Below are 26,067 nucleotides of genomic sequence, written 5' to 3' on the forward strand. Positions count from 1 at the left end.
GAGGCAATATTTTATAGTTAGGGTGGCCAGAATCTGGAATCAACTTTCTAGGGAAGTGGTCCTCGCCCCCACCTTGGGTAAATTCAGAAAGAGGTTAGATGATCACCTGTCTGGGGTCTTGTGAACCCAGCATTCATTCCTGCCTGTGGCAGGGGGTCAGGCCTGAGGATCTGTTCAGGTCCCTCCTGACCCTAGCTACTATGAAACTATGTCCTGAGTGTCTTGTGCTACAAGGCCCGTAGAAGACACATCGCCCAGTGCTCTTGTATTTCAAAACATAACTGATGGTAGTGTCACATCCTTTTTACCAATAAGTCAGATACATCCACTGACATATTCATCCAGAATGTGAGATACGAGCAATCAATTTTATCTTCTGCCACTAGGATTTCTTTCCCACCTGTCAGAAGCATGCTAACCACCAGGTTACAGGCCATTCTGGATTATGGGAGGGAAGACACTCTCACTGTTTCCTGTTAAAATTGTTCTAATTTGCCTAAAGATCAGGTCAAAGGAAGCAAGAAACAAAATGACTATCTATATTGTTTTTTGAGGGATTCACCTGGGACTTGCTCCAATAATTAGCACTTAACAGTTGCATTAATATCTATAAAATAATATTAAACTATGCTGAGCAGATAATCTGTTCTTTTGATTTCCCAGCTTCAGAAAACATTCTTCAAAATGACACATATTTAATAAAACAAGCTTATCTATTTATTGATAGCAACTCCATCCTAGTAGTAAGATGTTTTATAAAGAGTTCTCATGTGACCTAATTTTCATAAAAATAGTTTTGATTTCCTAACCATGGTTTCTTCTGAACTAATTGCTATTCTTTAACTAAACAAGCTAAAACATTGGAAATGGAATTCTTCATTTAGTATTTCAGAAAATAGTTCATATAATGAGTTTAAAAGACCTATTCCATAGGCTTTCAGAGAGTAATACCAGGGATGACTAAAAGGAATGTTGTGGTTTTTTAATGTTAGCCTTTTTGGTGGCCAGTAGCTTTAAACACTAAGGTATTTTCCAAATATCTTTTGTAGAGGCCCGATTCAAAGTATATGGAAATTTGTGTAAAAACTCCAATTGACTTTGACAGATTTTGGATCAGGCCCTAAAACTGAAACTCTGTTAAAAATAAAATTCCCATGTAATTTTCTCTAAGTTATGATGAGAAATGACACACCTCCTGCAGCTTCTCATTGATCTTAACTCGAGCCCACAAACTGACATGTGAAAGGTGGTAAAAAGGGAACCCATGAAGCCTGGAAGAGACTCAGATTTTATGGGTTATTGATTTACCAGTGAAAGTTTTGCCAAGTTTAAGTGAAGGACAACAAAAAAGAGTCATGACCTACAGCACTTGACCTAACTCCTTCCACAGTAGTGGACTTACTCTTCATAGAATCTGGACATTTTTCCTAAAATAAAGGGCTACAATATAAAATGCTAGAGATTAAAAATTGTCTGGGTTATACAAAAATGAGTATGTATGTCCATCAGTAATTCTAATAAAGTGCTATAATATCATTATAAAGTTAAAACATTATGCATAGTATAGTATGTATAATAAATGCTTAGTATAAATAATGCTTATTAAGGTACTGAACTGATATCATCCATTTAGCCACAAAACAAGTATAGTATGGAGTCAGTGTGCTAGCCCAGAGGTCAAACTTAGGATGGAACAATTCCCTGCACCAGTACAGGCTGGGCGCTGACTTGCTGGGCAGCAGCACTACAGAATAGGACCTGAGTGGACAATAAGCTCAAGATGAGCCAGCAGTGTGCCCTTGTTGCCAAGACAGAACAGCATACTGGGCTGCATTGGTAGGTGTGTTGCCAGCAGGTCAAGAGAAGTGATTATTCCCCTTTATTCGGCACTGGTGAGGCCACATCTGGAGTACTGTGTTCAGTTTTGGTCCTCCCGCTACAGAAAGGATGTGGAAAAATTGGAGAGAGTCCAGCAGAGGGCAACAAAAATGGTGAGGGGACATGACTTATGAGGAAAGACTGAGGGAGCTGGGCTTATTTAGTATAGAGAAGAGGAGACTGAGAGGGGACTTAATAGCAGCCTTCAACTACCTGAAGGTGGGATCAAAAGAGGATGGAGCTAGACTGTTCTCAGTGGTGGCAGATGACAGAACAAGCAGCAATGGTATCAAGTTGCAGCAAGGGAAATTTAGGTTACATATTAGGAAGAATTTTGCTCACTGGGAGAGCAGTAAAATGCTGGAACAGGTTGCCCAGAGAGGTGGTGGAAACTTCATCCTTGGAGGCTTTCAAAACCCGGTCAGAAAAAGCTTTGGCTGGGATGATCTAGCTGGGGCTGGGGCTGGTCTTGCTTTGAGAAGGGGCTTGGAGTAGATGATCTCCTGAGGTCCCTTCCAACCCTAACTTTCTATGTTGCTATGATTCTGTGAAAGGATAGTCATGTTTAATGTCCATTCATTCTTTCTTTCACTATTTGGACTGCCAGCAGCCATGCCATTCAGTGCCAGTTATGGTGGCATTTTGCAATGTTGAGAGCTGTTCATTCACAAATAGACCAGAGACAGTGAGCAAATTTCACAAAACCACTGAATATCTTTCATGTAGTAACAACTTCCCATCAAGAAAAAACTAAATTTAAGGACTGCCATTTACTGGGTCAGACCATAGGTTCATCTTGTCTGGTATTCTGTCTCACACAGTGGCAGAGAGCGGATGCTGAGTGAACTGGGTACAACCAAGGTTTTTCCCACTATTTCTCTTCCACTGGCCACCTCTAGAATTTATGGTCTGACACTGAGGCTGTACCCCTAATTTTCACATTCAATAACTACTGATTTACCTTTCCTTCAATAATTGTTCCAATTATTATTCTGAATAATTGTTCCAATTATTATTATTATTATTATTATCCCTTTCTGAATCTGGTTAAACTGACAGCTTCCACAACTTCTCTTGGCAATATGTTCCATACTAATTACACATTGGGTGCATCTACACATTAATTACCATACCTTAGATACTTCACATTTAGTTTAATACTTGCTTAATAAAGTACTAACTAAATGCAAAGTAACAACAGTTACTGCACAGTAGCACCAGCACGTGGTTAATTTGTGATGCTCACTGTGCATTAGCCTAATAATACTGCACAGTAGGCTATTAGCAGTTTTTAACCACCACACTACTGTGCAGTGTTATTAGGCTAATGCACAGTAAGCATTTCATGTAGACATGCCCACTATGTGAAAAAGAACTGCATTTTGTTGTTTTTAAATTTATTACCTAATTTATGTTATGATCCCTGGTTCTTGTGCTGTGAGAGACAGTAAATAATAAATCTCTATTTATTTTCTCTTCACCATTTAGCATTTTCTAAACCCTTATCATGACCCTCCCTCAAACATTTTTTTCTAAATTGAAAAGGCCTAACCTTTTTAGTTTCTCCTCATGTGGAAGCCCCTCCATACCACTAAACATCTTTGTTGCTCTTCTCTGTACCTTCTCTAGTTTTTTAATATCCTTTTTGAGGTGTGAGGACCAAAACTGGACACAGTATTCAAGGTGTGGACACACTGTGGCTCTATAAAGGGATGTAATGATACTTTCCATTTTGTTTACAAATCTCTTGTTAATAATTTCTAACTGGGCTGATGTTTTTAATGCACTGTCCACAATGACTTCCAGGTCTGCACCAGGTTTTATTCTATTTTAACTATAGAAAGCCTATAGTTCTGCAGTCAGTTAGGCCTGAGACAACCCAGCACCCCTGCCACACATTTCATTATAATGTGCAGTATTTCCCTGCCCTCCTCCCAGTAAAAAGGCTTTCTTAGGCTTGGCCTGTGTTCCTCTAAAGCTTCCTATGAAGCAGGAATACTTGAAGCTTGTAATTTTTCAGATATATTATGAATGATTTATAGATATTAGGAAAGGGTGTGTATATATGTACGTTCATGCATGTAGAAGTAGCAAAAGGGAGATTCATTATACTGTATTTTTTTTCATTTCATCAGTATTCAAATGTTTTGTTTTTCTTACCTGGCACTCTCTTTGCCCAGTTGATCATGTGCACAAGTTCTCGGTCTGCAAGGTTTGTCAACAGGGTCATCATAGAGGCTTCATTGAAAGGTCTGTTTGGGTCATACTCGGAATAGACTATGGGAGGCTCAGCTTCTAGCAAGGCACTGACCATCTGCTCTGCTGTCAGGGATAGGGCTGGACTATTCTTCTTAGTATGCTTAATCACAAGTGGACTTGTCCAGAGGGTGGGGGTTCTCATATCAGCAGTAGCAGTTTCTCCATTTCTGGCATCCTGCTCCTCTCTTTGGCGTTTTTGTTTCAACATACGCCCACCCCTCCGGTCTTTTCGGATCCCTAGAGACACAAAGAGTACAATGATGTTCATTTCCTTAAATCTGTATAGCTAACATGTATGGTTTCAACCAATTAACAGCTGTTACTGATAGATCCATGTGGCATTTCTTTCTGGTTTATTTTGTTAAAAATGTTTCATACATATAGAATTTAGACCATTATATGAGAGGAGGACAGGAGTTATGTGTATTTGTAAATGGATAATATTAAGAATTCTCCATTACTTATTAACATTCAGATCCTCCCTCCCTCTCCCCCCCAAAAATCAATAACTTTCTCTATGCAAAACTCCAAAGATATGCCAGAGTTTTTGCTGTGTAAGTACTTGCTTTTTGGTACCTACCTAATTAGGAACCTATCTAATTGTGGCATCCGTGACAAACATTTTTGCTAGTTTCCATCACGGATAACGTTCTCATCAGCCTGGTGCCAATAGGTCACAAACACAACCCCCTTAACTGCTCACATCAGCAATCCTTCAATCCACTGATCATTTTACCTAAACATTATGTTACCTAAACTAATCACTGAGCAGTATTTGTTCTTTGTTAGTAATGAATGCTACATAAACAGAGACAGACAGAGAGAGTGAGAGAGAGAGAAGAGAAAGAAGGAGAAGACAGATAATAGATCAACCCTAGTGTCAAGTGACGATGCAAGACTGTAACATTTTTGAGCGGCAGAGTTTGTTACTTACATTACTATTTTTATATAACATCTATCACAATAGGTGCTAATCCTTGGTATACTACCATAGCAGCAGCACTAGTTGCAAGAACAGAACATTTTGCTCTCTGGCAAGGCTATCTCTGTGGAAAAGTTACCCGGCAGCCAGGTTGGGCTGCATCAATAGTTTCATAGTTTCATAGTAGGTAGGGTTGAGAGGGACCTGAACAGATCATCAAGCCTGACCCTGAATGAATGCTGGGTTCACAAGACCCCAGACAGGTGATCATCTAACCTCTTTTTGAATTTACCCAAGGTGGGGGCGAGGACCACTTCCCTAGGAAGTTGGTTCCAGATTCTGGCCACCCTAACTATAAAATATTGCCTCCTGATCTCTAACTTAAACCTATTCTCCATCAGCTTATTACCGTTGTTCCTCATCACCCCAGGTGGTGCTGGGGAGAACAGGGCCCTCCTATTTGCTGATGATCTCCCCTGAAGAGTTTGTAGGCAGCCACCAGGTCCCCCCTCAGCCTCCTCTTGCTGAGGATGAACAGGATCAGGTCCCTCAGTCTCTCCTCATAGGGCCTGTCCTGCTGCCCTCTCACCAAGCGGGTGGCCCTCCCCTGAACTCTTTCCAGGCTGGGCACATCCTTTTTAAAGTGCGGCGCCCAATACTGGATGCAGTACTCCAAGTGCGGCCTGACCGATGTCACATAGAGGGGGAGCATCACGTCTCTGGACCAGCTTGAGATGTATCTTTGGATGCATGACAAGGTATGGCTGGCCTTGCTGGCAGTGGTCTGGCATTGGTGGCTCATGTTCATCTTGGAGTCAATAATGACTCCAAGATCCCTTTCCACCCCTGTGCTTTCAAGAGGGGCACACCCCAGTCTGTATGTATGCTGTGGATTCCTGCTCCCAAGGTGCAGCACCCTGCATTTGTCTACATTGAACCACATCCTATTCTCATCTGCCCACTTTTGTAGTCTGTCTAAATCTATTTGCAGCCTCTCTCTCCCTTCAAGTGTCTCTCTCTCGCCCTACATCTTAGTGTCATCAGCAAACTTGGACAACGTGCTTTCCACCCCCTCGTCCAAGTTACTGATAAAAATGTTAAATAGTGCGGGCCCGAGGACCGAGCTCTGGGGTACCCCACTGCTCACATCTCGCCAGCTTGAGTACAACCTGTCCACCACTGCTCTCTGGGTGCGCCCCATCAGCCAATTTTTTACCCATCCAACTCCAATAATAAGAGAAGGTGGAGGCTAGATTGGAGTCTAAAGGAAAAGGCATGGTTATTTGGGATCTGTTGACTGCCTGGAGTAAGTTGTACCATTAAACACCTTCTCCATCTACTGAAAAGCACTCTACCTCAAAGCTGTCTTGAAGCTGCCATATATTCATGTTTTTATATGGTTTAAAATTTAATAAAAAACCCAAAATGACCCCTTCAAAATGCAGTGCTTTCCTTCTGTCTATAAATGATTTTCAGAGACTTTTCTACACTGTTACTTCCTCTAGCTACAGAAGGGTTGCCAAGATCATCTTGAAACTTGGTCATGGCCTCCAGGTCAAAGATTGCTGTATGAACAAACATCTTCATGAAGAGGATTACATTTTACTAGATTTGTATATGTGAAGATAGCAGACTTTTTCTTCTAAATTTGTTAATATTTTGTAGGTTCCCTAAATAGTATTTAATTTAATTTTCCAGAAACACTAGATTCAATAATTTCCATGCTTTAGGTTTGTTGGTTATTGCTGTGTTGGTCTAAAAACGTAGGTAGACAATTTTTCCAACAATTTATTTGGTCTAATAAAAGATATCACATTTACCAAAAGAACCTTGTCTGCCTACATTCAATACATTTCTCACCAGACTTGCTACTTGACCATTTTATGTTTTCCCTTTACATAAAGTAACTCTATAAGCCAAGTGCTTTAAAAGGTTTGCTGTTCATACATAATTCATAAATGTATTGCTATTTTTCCTACCACAAAAATTTCTTGAGAGCAAAAATGTAGACCTATTTTGACAACATTTCTTTGGACAGCAATTCTCATTAGGAGATTACTGCTGAAAATTCAATAAGAAATGCTTCTTTAATAGCTATTTTAATGTATGGTTTATGCCACTGTGCTGTTACAGAATTAAAATTGCCTTAAGAAATCAGCAGGCTCAACTATGTGAAAGAAAGCTACATGGCTCTCACATACTCAAACACTTCATAACTTCACCACATCCTGGATTATATAGTTGTTAATCCAGTACAGCTTCCCTTTAAAAATCATCTGATTCATCAAAATATAAATGTGTATTTCTGTAGAACCTTTTAACATTTATCTGCTCAAAGTGATGAACTTACAGTAATAAGTATTATTCAAATCAACAGGCAGACAGAAAAACTTTCCTTGAAGATAGAAGGAAAATACCCATTGTTTTTAAACTGTCGTGAGTGCTAAAACAAGCCTCTCAGTCTGTATTACCAATCACCACTCAGTGTTTGTAGGGACATATTGCTTTGTTGTGTGCAAAGGACACTCTGAAGACATTCACCAGTTATTCCTTCTTCCCACATCAGTATTTCACAGAAATGATTTGACAAAGACATTAGGGGTGACTAATGCAATTTTGTTAAGGCTGCTGGCTCTTTTCTGTAGCCAGTAGCATAACAATGGGTGGGTGAGCAAGGCATGGGCAAGGTCTAAGTGCTACGGGGAGTGCTGGAATTGAGCTAAAAAGGCTCCTTATCCTCCTATTCCCCATCCTTCCACACACATCCTGCACCTTTCCTGCAGTGACTGCAGCTGTAACAGTAGGGAAGGCAGGGCATCAATGGCAATGCTCACCTTCAGAGCAGCAGATTGAGTTTTGCTGCTGCTGGTGAGGCATCCCCTCCTCTTTTTGCTGCCAAAAATGGTGGGGGTTTTGGCAACTCAATGTGTGTTGATGACCAAAAACGTGGCATTCCCCCAACACCGCCAGAGCAGTGAACCTGTTGGTCACTGCACCTAGTTCATGCATTGTGCCAGTTATGCCTCTGCCTATAGCTGTAACAAAGCTTAGTACTATCTTATATCAAAAGGATGTTGAGTACAGGATCTGGTGAAAAAATGGTGAAGCCCAGTTTTTCCACCCTTATTCCGGAAGAACAGACCTGGAAATGTAATGTATAAATATTCCTTTTGATATATGCTACACATGATAGCAGGTGTTAATCAGCAGGAGTATTGCTAAAAGACTCAAGCCCTTAAAAATATCAGTACTAGTGGTGAAGCTGAATCTGGAAATCACATCCAAACTGACCTGAAATTCAGGTAATGTGACTACTGCAAACATTGGCTTTTGATCCTTCCTTTTTTGCCTATAGGGCAATTCACAGTCTTAATGCTGACTTTTCACACTAGAGACTTACATAGGTTGGAACCTATTTACCCGATGTATTATCTCTCCGTGTATTTCATCATAATCTTTGATATAAATTTCTCTCCGCGGACCAAGATCTTGTAGTGGTGGAGAACCTTACGTGTCTCAATGATCCTCAGAGGTATGTTGCCCAAAGCCATACACTTCTGGCAGGGTCACCCATGGCATGCAGGCCAGAGGGAAGGTTACAGACAAACCAGGGTCCAAACCCCAGGTCCTCAACACATGCAATACTGAGATCCAAGCCCTAAATGACTGGAAGAGAAGGGCTCATTCTGCTTGACAAGAAGACACCTCATTTCAGCAGCAGCAAAAGATGCATCAACTTCCAAAAGCCAAAACTCAAAAGAGGATCTGGGAAATCAAAAATCAATGGTGGCAAAATAAAGCCAATGAGATCAAGCTCTATGCTGACAAACATAACATGTATAATTTTTCTGAGCAATGAAGCTCATCTACAGCTCAGTTTCCCATGGTCCTACTTTCCAGCAACCACAGGCTAGATTGATGCTCCTCAAAGACAATGAATCTATCCAAGCTAGATGGAAAGAGCATTTTGAGGCACTCCTGAACCATGAGTCCCCTGTGGTGGATACCACCATCAAACCCATATCCCAATACCCTGAAAAGAGATCTCTCACCAACCCTCTTATCCTAGAAGAATTGTGGCGTGTCATCAAGGAAACCAAGAATAACAAGGCTACTGAATCTCACAGCATACCTGCTGAAATCTACAAGCCTTGTGGTGAAGAACTGGTACTGAGACTCCACACATTTATTCTATGCATTTGGAACAATGAAAAGATCCCTGAGAACCTAAGGAATGCAAACATCATGACTATCTTCAAGAAAGGAGATAAGTCTGTGTGGGGGAACTATCAAGGTATTGTAATCTTATTTACAACAGGGAAAATCCTTGCCAGCATCCTCCCGAACCATTTGCTACCTCTTCCTGATAAAGTCCTGCTGAAATTTTAGTATGGTTTCAGAACATCCAGTAGGGTAATTGACATGATCTTTGTTGCCTGCTAGGTCCACAAAAAATGTCCGGAACAACACCAGGACCTGTATAGGGCCTTCATTGACATCACCAAGGCCTTTGATTCCACCAATCATGAAGTCTCGTGGAAAGTGCTGGCCATATTTGGGTGTCCTGAAAAGTATATCAAGGTCCTAAGGCTTCTCCACAATCAGATGACTATGACCATTCTATGTAGCATATTGGAGACAAATCCATTTGCCATCCAAGCTGGGGTCAAGCAAGGATATGTCATCACTTCATCGCTGTTCTCCTTGTTTTTGACAGTCATCCAACTCCAATGAGGCTGCAATCTCAACTAAGTGGCTGCCCATTTTGAGGTCAATCATCTCACCCTTGAAGTGAGGGTGGAGGAAGGAAAAGGAGACAAATCCTGATCTAAAGCCTGCCCACCCTTGCGGAAAGACCTACAACTTCTGCGGATAAGTCTGTGGCTCAGGGATTGGACTCTTAAATCACCTCAAAACCCACCGACAAGCTGTAATAGAGATCATCCTCAAATTGAGGGATTGCCAACAACATTGACAACATGATACAAACTAGGGTGTTTTCTTCCTAACAGCTCCTCAATTTTCTGCTGATTCCTACAAGTTTGGAATTCACTTTCCATTAATTTGAAAAAAACAAAGGGTCAGCCTTCAGTGAAAAGTGTAAACAGCATCTACATGCAAAGAGCTATCCTGGGGTGAAAAGGAAGAAGGAAATGAAACACTTTCATTATTCATGTCACCAGTATAGATCTTACGTTTAATGGCATTCATGGGTGACTGGTGCCTCCTGAGCCTGGGAAGGCACCAGCAGCCAATCACGGACTGGGGGGGAGTGGTCCCCCAGTGGTTTTGCTGCTGGCACTTCTGGTTTTGCTTCTTTCAGCAGCCCCACCCTCCAGCCAGTACCAATCCCGAGGGGGGGGGGGCACCAGCCGGTGCTTCTCTTTGTTTCCCCACTCCCTGGCTGGTGCCAATCTCAGGGAGGGCACCAGCCAGTGCTTCTCTTGGCACCCCCACTCCCCAGCCAGTGAGGGCCAATGCCCTCCCCCCCGTGCTCCCCTTATGCATTGCCTATGATGGCATTTAATTGTTCTTGGTTTTGTTTTCTGTTTTGTTTAAATTGTGTGTGTGTGTGTGTGTGTGTGTGTGTAGTATGTCAAACTGAAAGTCACACCATAGCTCTTTATTCTAATCCAGAGTTCTTGAATCAATTTTTACTTCTCTCCTTTAGCATATAAAGAAATGATAACTCTAACAAAAATGGGATATGAGGGTTTCTGATCCAAAATTTTTAAAGGAAGAATATAGATTAATATTTTAATATCTTCACAAGAAAACCTGTTCATTTTATTCTACTGTTGTGATTCTTAGGTCTTAAACTTTAGAAATCAACAAAATCTAAACTGTAAAATGACATTTAATTAAATTTCTGCCTTATTAGTCCTATGTGAAAACAAACCTAGGGGGCATGGGAATGGCAATATATTCTAAAACACGACTGTGGCTCACTTAAATGAAAACCAGCCTCCCAGTTCATATATAACTACTTTAATCTAAGCAATATTTTACCAAATGCATATAACCAGTCTGTCATCACCTCCATCATTATGCTGAATGTGTCCTTAAATCAAAGAAATGAGAGACACTGAACTCAGGTGGTGTGTGAACCCCAGTTTTCCAATGTGCCACATATTGTGGCTGTTTTGAGAAAGAAAGTGTCCCAGATGAACTACACTACCGACCAACCTTTACATAGAATCATAGAGAAGTAGGGCTGGAAGGGACCTTCAGAGGTCACCTAGTCCGACGCCCTGCCTGAGGCAGGATCAGCCCTATCCAAACCATCCTATATAATCATAATCTAAACTCCATGAAAGACACAACACGGATCTAATGCCCTAACCTGCCATAGGTAAAGCAGCTTGCTTCAGTGAAATGTTGTCCTTATATGCTCAAGAGATCCCAAGGAGAGGGTCATGCACCCCACTACAGAGGAAGGAAAAAACTCTCACAGTCCATACCAATCTGCCATGGGTTATATACCTCCTTGACTCCAAATATGGCAATTGGTCTGACCCTGAGTGGAGAGGCAAGACCCTTAAGCCAGGAACATCCAGCTTTGGTCTGACCAAAATCATTAGCACACCCCAGTCAAAGTCTCCAGCCTTGGCTGTAGCCACCACCCAATGCTTCTGAGGGAGGCTTAAAAACACCCTGACACATTGGAGGAAGTGGGGCAGGGGCAACCAGGAAATCCCAGAAGCATGGGAAATAACCATAGTAGAACATAGGCATAGCTATGCATAGATCATCCCTGACCAGTGACTATTCAACCTTTTCTTGAACACCTCCAGTGATGGACAGCCCACAACTTCCCTAGGCAATCCATTCCACTGCTTCACTATTCTAACAATGAAGTTTTTCTGAATATTTTAACAAGAAGAAATTTTTCTGGATATACAATCTAAACTTACTTTGCTGCAACTTCAAACCACTGGACCACACCATCCTCTTTGCAGCAAGAAAGAACAGGTGCTTTCCTCTTCTTCCTGGCAGCCCTTCAAGTATTTGAAGACTCCTATCATTCCCCTCGTAAGCACCTGTTCCACAAGATGAGCATACCTAGCTCCTCCAGCCTTACTTACTTTCCAAGCCCTTTATTATCTTTGTTGCCTGCCTCTGGACCCTCTCTAATCTCTCTACGTCCTTTTTAAAGTGTGAAGCCCAGTACTGCAAACGGCATTCCAGATGAGGCCTAACCAGTGGAAAGCAGAGAGGCACTATCACCTCCCATGCCTTGTACTGGTGCATCTGCAGTATTATATGTTAACAACCTGGGTTCTGTTCTGGGTTCTATAGACTCTATCTAGAAATTTTTAAGAGAGTCTGTTTATTCCTCCTGTATCATATCAGCTGCTGAAACTGTTATGACTACAGACAGAAAGGCCCTTTAAATCTGTATAAGCATCAGTGCTCATCTTGAGATTTATAGAATTTTCTACTACTAACTCTTCTCTTATTCCCTAGATGGAGAAACAACATGGTGATTCTATTATTCATTTTCTTGGACTAAAAGGGAGTGAGAGTCTCTCTCTGAAATATGTGAGTGTCTCCAAATTTCCTTCAGCTTATCAAATTTTATCTTGGCTTTAAAAAAGAAAGGAGAAAATACAAAGAAAAATGAGCAATGCACAGGGTCTAGTTCCTAAGAAAGACATTTCTATAAAGCTACCATTTGAGTGAACCATTTCTAAAGTCATATTTGAAACAAAAACTTTAAGTTTGAAATATATTTGGATGTTTTCATTCTAATGCCAGATTCCAGCCTGTAATGGTACCAGAACTGCCAAAATACTGTAAGGGCTATTTTACCAAAAAAGGAAATAGTGAGCATCTCGTGAAAAACGTTGCTCTTGCAAGATTTCCATTTATATTTTAAGGAAACAAAAGTCAGTATTATGAAATTCAAGTGACACATTTGCCAATTAGTAAATTAATTTAGTATATGGTATAAATGGCTCAGACACATGCCACACTTCCCTCTATGTAGGTAATCACTCAAATTCAGGATAAAGTTACCTTTGAAAAATGTGTAACAAATTTAGTATGTAGCAAAGTTAGCATTTTGTGATTCTACTCCCTAAAAATTAAATCTACTTCTAGTCAGCTAAATAAGTAGCTATTTTTCAAATTTATCATATATTAATAGCTACCATACAAGTCATTAGGAGCTGCTCAACATCAGAACTCCTGGGCATATGTAGCTAGGATTCATACAAATTATATCTATGGATTTACAAATCCAATTTAACCACCTTTTAAAACTTTGGCTAATAACATCACATTTATTTAGAAACACTCAATCAGTGAAACTTGTCTAATTATCTAATCTTATTTTGATGTCCACATTCTAATCCTTCTGAATATCACTTTTCCTCCCTCTAAGAAAGAGTAATAAAATATTAATTTTATTTCTACATTACATCATATTTTCAAAAATATTTAGAAAATGTGGCCAAAGGAGTATTTGTTTTACACAGAACTGACCAGAGAATTGTGCATTATAGGCTTAAAAGAAGAACTGATATTGTTTGAAATAGTGTACAGATGTTTCACTCTGGGAAAGTACTAATTCTAGGATACCTTACACATTAGAATTTTATTTCTTTTATAGTCCTAAAATATTCATAGAGCATTAACTGCACAGAATAATCTTACAAGAAAGCATCGTTCCCTCAGAAATTAAAGTATTCTCAAAAAGGAGTTCAACAAATATCAGATTAAAAAAACAGTAAAATGGTGGGTCCACTGCTCAAAAGAGAAAGTGAGCTATTCATAGAAGAGCCTACTTTGCAATATTAAAAACCAATAACAACAATAATAACTTCCCACAAAAACCCTAAGACTGGATGACTCACAACATTACTATAACCAAGAAAGGGAAGAGGGAGTCAGGGAATTTCTGACTAGCTTGAATGCATTTTAGTCAGCAAGGCCTAATGAAATTATCCCAGAGTATATAATGAAACACCTAAAGAATATTTGCAAACTTATGATAACAGGCACGGTCCCGTAAAGAAAGAAGGGCTAACTTAGTAACCATCTCTAAACAGGGAATAAAAAGGAAGTCCTAGGGTTCAATACCTAAGAAAGTACTTCAATACCTAGGGAAATTACAAAAGCAAATTATTAAATGTTCAGTTTGTGAACATATGGGTAATGATAAGGAGGAAGTAATCACTAGAAGGCAGATTGGACCTGTCAAGAAAAAATCATGTCTAGCCAAACTGATATCCTTCGTTGATACAGTAATTGATTTGATGAATAAGGGAAGTGAGATGGACATAATATAACTGGCTTTAAGCAACAGAGTCCCACATTCCATTCTCATAAGCAAGCTGAAGAAACTTCGGCTAGACAAAATTACTGTTAAGAGCATACATAATTGGTTGAATAACTGCAAGCAAAATAACTATAAATGGATCAATGTCAGAACTGAAGGAGTTTTCAAGTGGGATTCCACAGGGTTCTGTTCTATGTCCAGTGCTTATAACATTTTTATTAATCACTTGGATGCAGGGATAAAAAATAGATAGATCACATGTGCAGACAAAAGAAAATTAGGACAGTTTGCAAACACTTTGGAGAGTAGGATTAAAATTCAAAGGGATCTTAGTATATTGGAGAACTATCAACTCAGACTTCAGTTAAAAAAATGGAACTCCACAGAGACAAATGTAAAGTACTGCATATAGTGAAGAAAATATAATTGCACCGATATAGAATAGGAGATAACTAGCTTAGCAGTAGCAAAAAATGCAGATGCAATTCTAAAATGCAGTAACAGAAGCATTGTATGAAAAATATGAAAGGTGATAAGAACACGCTACTCAGAATGTCTTAGACCATCAGCAGTAAACTGAGTCCAGGTTGGAGCAAGGTGTTTAAAAAGGCATGTGGAGAAACTGGAGACGGTCCAGAGGAAAGAGATGCAGATGATAATGGACATGTGATATAAACTTTATGAGGAAAAGCTAAAAGATCTGAGTATGTTTAGTTTGGAGCAAAGAAAATTAAGAGGAGATGTAACAACAGTTTTCAACACTTTGAAAGGCTGCCATCAAGAAGATGGAGGAACCTATTCTCATAAACATTTATGACAAGGAAATAAATGAAGCAGAAATACAGTTGAACTGAAAAGCTGTTCATTTTAATCCATCATATACAATCTGGAATAAACTCTTTTGTCAAATAAAATTATGACTTCTTAATTGACTCCATCAGTTCAATCAAACGTTGGACAAGGGAGTTTGGAATTAACATCAGTTAATAATGTAAGCAAACATTACTCAGATGTTTTACTAAAGCAAATTCATTTTCCTCTCACACTAACTAATGGCAATCAATTCAACCAACACATCTAATACAGTCTTTAAATTATATCTTCTGTCTGTTACAAACATATTTTCATGCTTCGCTTGATTAAAATAAATAGCAAGAAACAACCTACAAAATCCAATACTTCTAATAGGGTAGTATATATTTAGTAACTGTAGTAATAGCAAAACCTTGCAAAGTTTTTGAAGATGCATGATGCAAAAAACTATAATATGGCATTATATAATTATAATAATACAGTACATATACAAGGAGGCTGAATTAAGGTTGCACTGACATTTTCTAACTGAGGATGATGTTAAAGGTTACCTTTAAACCATTATAAAGACCCCTAAAACACAAGCATGTACTTGTTAAAAGGTGCTAACCCATGTTAAGTAGTCTCTAAATATTTTAGTTTTGCCACTTCAGGTGAGGGTTATCTTTGATCTGTTTTACCCAAGTCATTCCAAGGCACTGTTAAGTCTGCTCTAGTGAGATAAAACACTATTTTCACTCCTCCAGCATCCCAAGAAACACTGTTTCAAACCCTTCCCACTCCTTTGCTCCATGGGCAAATTTTCAACCCTCCTGAACCCTACTAACCAAGGGGGTGGTGCTAGTCCCAAGCCAACACTCCCTCACGCCCCTCAGGGAGTGTGATCTCAGGACAACCTGACCACTCTGAGCACCCAAGTGCAGCTCACCAGTTCACTGCTTGCTCTAACATGCAGCAAACCCACTGACTCTCAGCTGTGCCCCAGGGTGGCATGAAGTGAGCTCAATGGATCTCATCTCTGCACTGGTATAAGTGCTAACCCAACTCTCCCAGGTCTGGGTTGTTTTGTGGTTTTTTTAATTCTTTTTTTCACTCCTTTGTCCTTACTTCTCCCCTGTGCTGCCCTCTCCCCCACCATCCATTCACTTCAAAGTTTTTTCCCCAAGACTTTTCCCCTTCCACATGGTGGTTTCTTCATCTCTGAGCTACATGCCACCTTTCCTGCTCCTCTCCCACCCCAGAAGAGGGATAGAGTCCTAACTCCTGTCCATATCCCTGTTCTCCAGACCTTCTAGTGGCAAATCACAGATGTGTAGGTCCAAGACAGCATTATACCTTAACCTGTGACTACTCTGAAATTGTTCTAACTTTATGACGGCATAACATTCCACAGACTTAAAAGCCACTCGCAGATGTTAAAAAAACCAACAGGCTTAACCAGAAGAAGTAATGCATTACTTAAACCCAACTCTGCAGCATGTGTATAGATTGGCCGCTTCAGCAGGGCTTTCTGGTGCTTTTATCTAAAGCTGAGTCAGACATCTAATAGATAAAAGATCCAAAAAAGCCACCCAATCTATACAGACATTGCTTATTATATTGCTTCTGAAAGCTTATTACGGCCATCCAGCCTTATCTCAGTGGGTAGTGTCCCAGCTGGGCTATTCTTAAGTATACACCATCCTCCCACTCATGCCTGCAGACCCCTCCAAACCTAGAAATGCACGTCCCTCAGCAGCCACACTCAAAAGCTTGATCTCTGGTATGTTTAAAAGTGGCCATTGGGATGACCTGGGAATGGCCTTACTGGCAAATATGGATTTGGACTATGTCTGTGGACACAAGCTGGCAGGGTGTGTCCAAGAACAGCCAAACAGGGACTGTGTTCTGGACTGTGTCCAGGAACACCACACCTTAGCATGGACTTACCCCAATTAGCATTCATTTTCAATGAGAACTTTTTGTTGTAGGTCTCACTCAGTTTGGCTACAGGCATGAATTAGTCTATTCATTGCTTGGAATTCAATTAAAGGTAACAAACATTTGACCAAAAATTATATCAGGAAGCAGGCTCTGGCCTTAACATTGCAGGTTCCAAAAGAACTCCCCCACACAGGAGAATATAGCACTTTATCTTAGAAACTGCCTTATAAATTCTAAAAGTAAATATTAGCATTCATTTCACTTTTTATACATAAAAAACTCTGTTTTTTCTTATTGGATTGTGTTGTGTGCATGTATCTACTCTAATTTAAGCTTAGTCTAGTTTTGTCCCCCTCTTTTTCATCTAGTTTTGTCCCCCTCTGTAGACCCATCTGCACTGCCACACACTGCATGTGGAGGCATTCCCCATGCTGCTACTTTGCACCACAGGAGGGTTGTGGGGGGGTTGATCCTGGGATCTCCCCAAAGATCAAAAAACCCACACCAAAAAAAGCGGCGGGTGCACATGGTGACAACACATGCCACCCAAAACCAGAGCTTGGTCAGCCAAAGCCATGCTCTGGCTGACACCCAGGCTTCCTGCCACGACTTCAACTCCCCAGAGCCCCTAGGACCACCAGTAAGGCTGCTGGAGCCAGCACAGTTGCTGGCCCCAGCCTCAGCTGCCCCACCCAGGGTAACCTGCTGTATGTCAGAGGGTGCGGGGCATGGACATTCCCTGGGGACAAGTACAAGGTGTGCCACTGCTACTTGTCCCCAAGAAAACAAACACCTGTGCTTGTCTGGATGTGCCCTCTGATTGGCTGTCAATTCTGCTCACCCAACTTCCAGGGAAGAACAGCCAATGAAGGCTACTGCAGGAAGCAAGTCAAACTCCCCCCCTTCCTATCAAATGCCTATTCACACAGGAACAGAGGAGGATGAAGGGAGCAGAAATAAACCAATAGTTGAGAATGGCTCTGCTTCATCTTGCCCCATTCTCCTCTTGTGAACAATGGGATGGCTTTTCTGCTCTTCTGCCCTTTTCTTTCTTTACAACATTCATTGTGGGTATGGGGAGAAGGGACCCTGCCCTTTCAGGTGTGGGAGAAGGTATTGAGAAGCCTAGCTGAGATACCCAGAGCTCTGTGCAATAATAAAAGAACTTCATTGGATAGCCGTAACTTAGGTCTTTATTTTAAGTGTCCTGTATTTAGTGCTGGTGCTTGCAGCCATGAGATGCATTTTGTACTCAAAGCTGTTGCGAAACTCCCCAAGCCTGTGGAGTTTCCTGGTATCAGCCTCTAAATCATCCTCACCACAACTCATGTTGCAACCTGCAGGGTCGTTACACCCAGGATCCATAGGTATAGCAGAGTGAAGCTAAGGAAACATAATTGATGGGGAGTAGGGAAAAGAAAAGATTTTCAGCTGCTGGTGGAGACTTGTAGCTATACTTCTCTTTACTGAAATCTGCATTCACTCTTCTTCCTTCTCACCTACCACTTCTGTTCTAGAAAGGATAGCAAAATGACAGTGTTTCTCTGTAGGTAGACTGAACTAATACTAACCAAATATGAGTCTATCCTCTTTCCCTCTCCCTGAACCTAATACTGTCATGTCTTTGAAATACTTGATATTAAATGCAGCCTAGACAATAGATGATTTTAGGTCCTTCCTGTACCCATAGTTCTGTGGTACGGCATCAAAATTCTCTTATTTACTCTCAATCAAAAGAAGGATAATTAATGGTGCTGTATTGTATTTCTGATTCTCAAAATGTTCCACCTAGGTGTTTAATTTTGATTAAATTCTTACTCATTTTTTTCCAGCAAAATGAATTCATCTTGATGCAGTCAGGGTATCTACATCTGTTTGCTTCACAAAACACCATTTGGAATTTGCAAAGCATAAATTGTATTGGAGATTTTTTTAACAGGATGGTTTATGAAACACTAAAAATATGGCATTTCCGTATATTTGCCTTGTATTAGGCAGCTGCTTAGCAACAGGAAATGAACACTAGTTTCCTACAGAAACATGTATTATGCCATCTTTTGAGACAGAGAGAGAGAGGATGTACAAACAAGTGAACGAGCATTTCTGGGTCAAAAATCAAAACCTGATTTCTAGGGTTGTTGGTTGTAGCCATGTTAGCCTAGGGACATAGGCAGACAAGGTTCTTTGGGTAGATGTGATATCTTTTATTAGATAAATAAAACTAAATACTTAGCTGGTCTAATAAAAGATATCACATCTACCCAGAGAACCTTGTCAACCTGATTTCTAGGGTGTCTTACAAGCTATCAACCTACATTTTAGCAGACACATTCAAATCAGCTGTAAAAGCTATGTATGTGATGAAGTTATGAAGAAAATCTCACATCAAAAACATTATAATTTTTTTTATTGACAAAGTACTTTTCAGCTGAAAATCTCACAGAGCTTACAAATATGAATGTTTCAAACCTCCCAAACAGAAATAGGAAATCTGAAATACAGGCTGCGTCCACACATTAAATTAATACACCTGTATTTTCTGTACAGAAAATTCAAGCTCATTAAAGCATTCCTGAGCACTCATCTGAACATGTGCTCATCAGAAGTAAGTTTGCTCCTAATGGGAGCAGTTCAAATCAGGGCTGAACTTGCCCTGCTCCCCCAGCTGCTAGTCCAGAGCTGGCAAGGAATATGGGGTGCCCATCCCAATTTTTCCAGGGCTGGAAGAGTTGTCCTAGCTCTGGGGTCAGCTGCCTCCCAGCCACATGAAGACTGGGACACATCCAGATCCAGACCAGATCAAGACATGTCCCAGTCTCCACGTGGCTGGGAGGCAGCTGCCTGGCAGTGGAGACAGCTTGCTCTGCTCCCCCCTCACCAGTGGCTCCCTGCTGCCTAAGCTGACCAGGAGCAATTTCATCTCAGCCAGCATCTACATGTACACTTCAGCACATTAATTTAATGTGCCAATTTCTAGTACTTGTATCCAAAGGTACTAGAAAAGGGTGCATTGGACTAATCTACTGTGCAGTAATTGCTGCACACATGTAGACAGTGATGCTTTACTGTGCATTTGATTAGTCTAACATGTAGTAAAGCATTTTGTGTACACACCCACAGAGAGGTTTAAGTGATGCAAGATCTAAGACACAAAGAATGAGTGGCAGAGCTGAAAAGAACAGATCATCAGATGCCTATCATTGTGATCTACTGATTTGACTATGCTGGTATGGATCTTTTGTTTTTACAGACTTTTACATATATTTCAAACTAAAATTCTGACCCCCAATTCCTGATGCTTAAGTGGTAAACTGGAGAACTGCAGAGCTAGCCCTGACTCATATATTAATTTTGCACTTGCAGATCTCACTCTCTGGCTCTTACACTTTAAAAAATTGCAGATTCTATGACTAAGAAATAAAGGTTTTGTTAATATAAAATGAAAGACTGCTGTTTAGTATAATTGTTTAATTGTGTATATGACCCTTGACAAGACTGCCACTGTATTTCAGGGCTGCCACAAAGGAAATCTCTCTCTCTCTCTCTCTTTCTCTCTCCTTCTCAGACACTTTATTTCATTGGGTCTTGGAAGCTGTGAGTTTGGGAAGAAATAGCCAGAGATTCCCAGGACTGAGCCATTTCATATCACCTTTAACATACTGAAGAATGATTCATTGGTCAAAAAAGTCCAAAATAATAGATTGGAAGAGCCTTGCCTTCCTTCATATTTCTTTGTCTTCTAGCACTCTAAAAATCATGTCAAGTAGATGAAAATCATGTTGAATGATCCTTTTGCCACTCATGAGCATTATAGCATTATGTAGTTTGGCATTCTACAGTTGATACCCATTAGATTGAAGTTATATCATTTATAGCTATAAAGGGGGAAAGTCCAAAAATTTGCACTGCTGGAAATCCAATAGATCTCAGAAACACAATGCTTGTTTCAAGACCATAAAGGGCAAGGTATTTGCTAGCTCAGGGGAAATAGAGTCCTATCACTAGGCAACAGGATTGCAAACAGCAGCTTCTAATCATTTTAAAGGACCAGAATGGTGTTTTGGTTTTGCACATCAGTGCTACTACAGACAGAACTTTTCCTGACTTGTAAAATCTTTAGATGGGGGAAAAAAAACTACTATCTAGAAACTCAATGTATAGCAGTGGGTATTCAGGTCTGCTGAACCACAAGTTTTTTCCATACTTTTTCACTTTCTCATATATACACTACCATTTTTGCATTGCTATCCTTTTTTTAACAATGTGAGTGGACCGAATGCAGACTAAAGTAGTTGTGGAGAAATACAGCCTAGCTGAGCACCCCCCTCCATGCCCACCAGGAAGAACCCAACATAGCCATGGCCTCAGCCCACAGCAGTAGCCTGCCCCACTCTGTGTGATATCTGGGGGACACCCCCTGCTGTACCCCCCTGGGGTGTGCACAGAGATGGGAGCCATGCCACCCCTGCATCCCCCAGATGAGCTGCGGCTTTATCTGGTGCCCTGCACTGCCCTGGCTGAGCAGCGCCTGCCCATCCCTCCCTCAGTGGGGGACCTCGATCTGCCACCCCAAACCCCTTCCTTTCCCCCACCCCTTCCCCCACAACAGACTTACCAGCTGGACCCCGCTCTCCATGCTGCAGGGCTGCATATCAGAATCAGATTGGTATCAGTCAATATGGCTCATTGGGTATTAGCCCAAAAAATCTCTATTAGTGAACCCCTACAATAAATACTTACATTCTAGAGACAGAAGGTTTACAAACAGACTGTTCTACTGAAAATACTGGTAAAAAGAATGGGAAAGAAAGAAATCTAAAAAAATAACAGCCATTTTGCAGAAGTCTCTAAGGCGGAAAAGACACATAAACTGGGTTAAGTGATCAGAAACTGATTCAAATCTGTAAGACAACTTAAGTTCACTGCACATAAACCACATTCAAAATGGCTGAAACCAGTTGAAGATAAGTCTGGATAGATGTAATATCAGACTTAACTGATTTAGGTTAAATTAGTTTATTGAACTCTGTCCCAGATCCCTTCCAGATTCAAGTTAACTCACAATCAATCCCCCAGCACCCCAGGATGCCTTGCATCTCCCCTGCAACTCCCCCCCCCCCCCCCACACACACACACATTTCTTTGCAGGGTGGGTAGGCTTGCCTTGGCCCAAGCTGCCTGCACTAGCCAGACATGGAGGTGTACTCTAGTGCCCCCCTCCTGCCTTCTGGCCTGGGCCACTGCAAGCATGCAGCTGCATTTCTGGAATCAAAAGTGAATGTCTGTTCATTTCCTTATCAGTTCAATATATACAGCTTAAACTAACTAGCGAATCAGTTCAGCCCCAGTGTTTTTGACTGTCTGTACTTAGCCTAAAGGAATAAGAAGTTGCTGCTCTGTCTAAGACCTCATACAGACTGCACACAATAAGGACAAGGTAGACTTAAGTTTGATGAAATAAACATCAGCTACTTTTGATAGACATAGGACCTGATACTGTACTTCTGAAATTAGCAGATTAGCCAAGGTATTATGCAACAATTGTTCTCAAGAACAGATAAGAGTGATTTCATTATCAATGTATCCACATCATTTTGAAACAAATGCAATTTTAAGAATCTGGGTGGGAATAAAAAGGCATCCACCTCTCCTCTTCCCTTTGATGGCATCATAGAAAATGAAATCTGCCAGCATTGCATTGGGAAACCTCTGACTCCTCTGAAGAATTTGCCTGATAAAGAAAAGGCCATGTCAAATAAAAAGATGCTTTCTAAATATTCTTGGTCAACTCAAGATCTTCTAGTGATTCTGACATTATTAGGAAATAAACACACTGAATAAATACGTAACTATCAAACATGTCAGAGGTACTGGTTAAATTATCATTTTAATTATTTTGATCTGTGTAATGGTGTAAAACAAAAGAATAAAGACTTTCATTAAAAGTAATCTGCATGCATGTGTGTGATTGTTATTAAAACTGCATAGCAATTTCTGATTATTTCTATTAATTCTCTGCAGTAAAACAGATATGAGGGGCTCAGTTACTAGGAAAAAAATCAAGTAGTATGATAGTCATGGAAAGATGAAGAGCGCAAGGAAAAGTTTCAGATATGGCCAAGCCCACTTGACTGCAAACTGGAGGGGGGAAAAAGTTTGAGGTTGAATTAAAAATCAGATATACCTTTTAAAAATTAGATGTACTTTGCTGAATTAATTTTTTCTATGCAGAAGACAACTGAACACTTGAACTATCATATTCAAATAATCTTGTTGATAAACAAAATATGTGTCTTAGGTATCCCATCATCAACATTTATTGATAGATGTCTTTCTACTAGGCTCTGTAGTATCACTGGTCCTAAAACCAGTTGTGGACAATTTTCTGAACAGCTCCCTTTCAACTTAAAGGCTTGACACGATTGTGGTATTTATTCCTTTGTCCCATGAGAATGTGTGAATACTATGACTATTTAAGGCACCTGCAACCAGTTAACACTGTGTTTGTGCTAAACTTGTTACAAAATTTCTGACCATTATAGTTAATCTAGTGATGGCAACAATGAAACTACTAGAGCAAATTGAGTATGAAGAACCAGAAAGGTTTGGGTTTGACATGTGTCCAGATCAGGGCCAGCAATATGTCAATCAAAACTTTCTAAGATGTCCCACAGGAGGAAGAATTGGGAAGAAGAATTTGCCAAACTGCCATCTGCAAAATTCCATGCACATTTTTCCATTGAAGAACCCTCAAGCCCTGTTTACTCTGAACTTTCTGTGTCATTGTTGCCATAATGGAGCAGCATCCTAGTGTGCAATGGTGAAAAATTACTCAAGAACAGCACTGCTTTCAAGCCCATTGTAGATTGCTGGAAATAAGCATAGTATGTTTTAAACATAGCCTGATTAATACTTAGTACACATGGCAGCAGGTAGCTCTTTCATATGGCTATACCACGTTAGCATACTTGGTTTGCTTCGTAGACAGGACCCACTAATCTTTCTCTCATTAAAGACAATAGTTTTGTAACAGACTCACTGGAAATAAAATTAGTCTCTAAAAACATATGGCTGTTGCACCTGCTTTCTGGCCTAGATAATAGAAGTGGGCTGGGTTGGATTTATTATTTTTATTACTAGGTTTACAAAAGTGGAAAGCTGCTGAAACCATTTATGACTTTGCTCTAAGAGCAAAGTACTATTATGTTTCAGCAGGATGGGCCTAGCAAAGAGATTTAGAGGGTTTGGCAGATGCAGATGTTTTCTTTTTCCATTTGTACTCAGTATAAATATATTAATCTAAACCTTTGCTTCAGGTGCATGTGGTGGGTTAATGTTGCCTGTCTACTTAGTTCCTATCCAGACCAACTCTAGCAAATGAAGCTGAGTTGGCAAAGAGGGAGTTGTAATTTTCTGCTAATAAAGGCCCCCCAGCCAACTACTGCTCCTTACTGAAGCACAAAGTGATGGCCTTCATGAGCCTTTCCTATAGTCATACTATTTCAGGAGCCACTTTTGGCTTGGTAAAGGTTACATTCATTTACTCATAGCTGTGCTGAAGTTACATTCTAGCTTTGACAGAGCAAAGAACTTTATCTCAATATTTGCATTTTGGAGAGTACAGCAAGTGTAGGAAAGTATAAAGGGAAAATGCAGATCCTATGGCACTTAGGCAGAACCAGCAAGGTCTTCTTCTATTGCTGGGCATGTATTTACCACAACTATAAATATTAATCAACAAGCCCAAATGAGTGACCTATAATGTGTCTGAGGGGCAGTTTTCTAATTCAAATACATCATATCTAAGCATGTAGCAAGCAAACTGTGTTATGCTAAGGCTTCTAGCTACGGCCCAGGCCTTCCTGGAACTAAGTGATAAAATTGAACAGAATGCCTTATAAGGCAGTGGGAGAAGTAACTGTAACTGGAGTACCATAGGTGAGCAATGTATAGCACTTTCCCTATAAGGAAAGATAAGCAGAAGTAAGATAGGATTGGTGTACCATATAAGAAATAGTATACCATGGCACAGTGCCAGGGGATTGGACAATTAGGGATGAGAAAGTTACAGAGGTAATGAACAAAGGAAAATTGTGTTATCATACAGTGATTCTGGGAGGATGGATGGAGCTGCTGTGTCCCTGCTCGAACAGTGAGGAAGCCAGAAACAAACATCACACACACCCAGCTGGGGACCCAAGGCCTGGTCCTGCCAAAGGTCACCACTGAAATGCCTAAGGAGCCACTTGTCAGGTTGTATTATGAAGAGGAAACCTGTAATATTTTCTAGGGCTTACTAATAAAGCTTACTTGATACCATATCAGATGAGGGGCCGTGTCAATCCTTGGAGGTCTCTGGCAAAAAGAATCCTATTGGTAACAAGTGCAGTTATTGTGTGTGCAATTTATGGATGGGACTGCTTGCAAAACAGGTGCACAGTTGTTTGACTACTTTTTATCTCTGTTAGCTTTATGTCACTCTCCTTTTGAAAAGAAGTTAAAATAAAAATTTGGAAGCACTCAGTACAAGCTGATTCTTTAAACTATTTGTCCAATGCTCTGAACACAGATTAAAGGTGTAAGTTTGAGACAAGTGCTTTCAACTCCATAGCAGGTGCTCATTAGACTAACTTGCTGTCTTCATTCAGAAGTGATGTTGCACCTATCATTAGGTAAGAACTATAAATGGTTTGAAAGGTTGTTCAGCTTTCCTGCCATTTCTGTAAGTACCTCCTTATTAAGACAGCTATTACAATGTCTCTTATAACAGCACATTAGAAGAGTGAGGAGAGGGGCTTTTTCTTTTTGACTCTTCAGAGTTGACCCAAAGTCTAGCAATTTAAAAGAATAATTTAGCTGCCTTTAGGAAATAAAAAGACATAATGGCAGAAAGATACCGATGCTGTAAGGTTCTGATCACCCTAGTCTAAGATCTGGCCTCGAGTCAGAAATTCGTGTGTGTGTGTGTGTGTGTGTGTGTGTGTGTGTG

General features: G+C 40.4%; 1 protein-coding gene across 4 annotated transcripts in view; it reads right to left on the bottom strand.

Annotated features, from left to right (window-relative positions):
* Positions 1-26,067, bottom strand: part of ESR1 (estrogen receptor 1) — a 339,043-nt gene that overhangs the window by 88,731 nt on the left and 224,245 nt on the right. For all 4 annotated transcript variants that reach the window (XM_019527361.1, XM_019527362.1, XM_019527360.1 and 1 more), the window contains exon 5: positions 4,039-4,374. In XM_019527361.1, the coding sequence (XP_019382906.1) occupies positions 4,039-4,374 (336 nt within the window). The remainder of the gene's footprint in view (positions 1-4,038; positions 4,375-26,067) is intronic.

This window comes from Gavialis gangeticus, unplaced genomic scaffold, assembly GCF_001723915.1.
Source record: "Gavialis gangeticus isolate Ggan-Ray unplaced genomic scaffold, GavGan_comp1, whole genome shotgun sequence".
NCBI lineage: Eukaryota > Metazoa > Chordata > Crocodylia > Gavialidae > Gavialis > Gavialis gangeticus.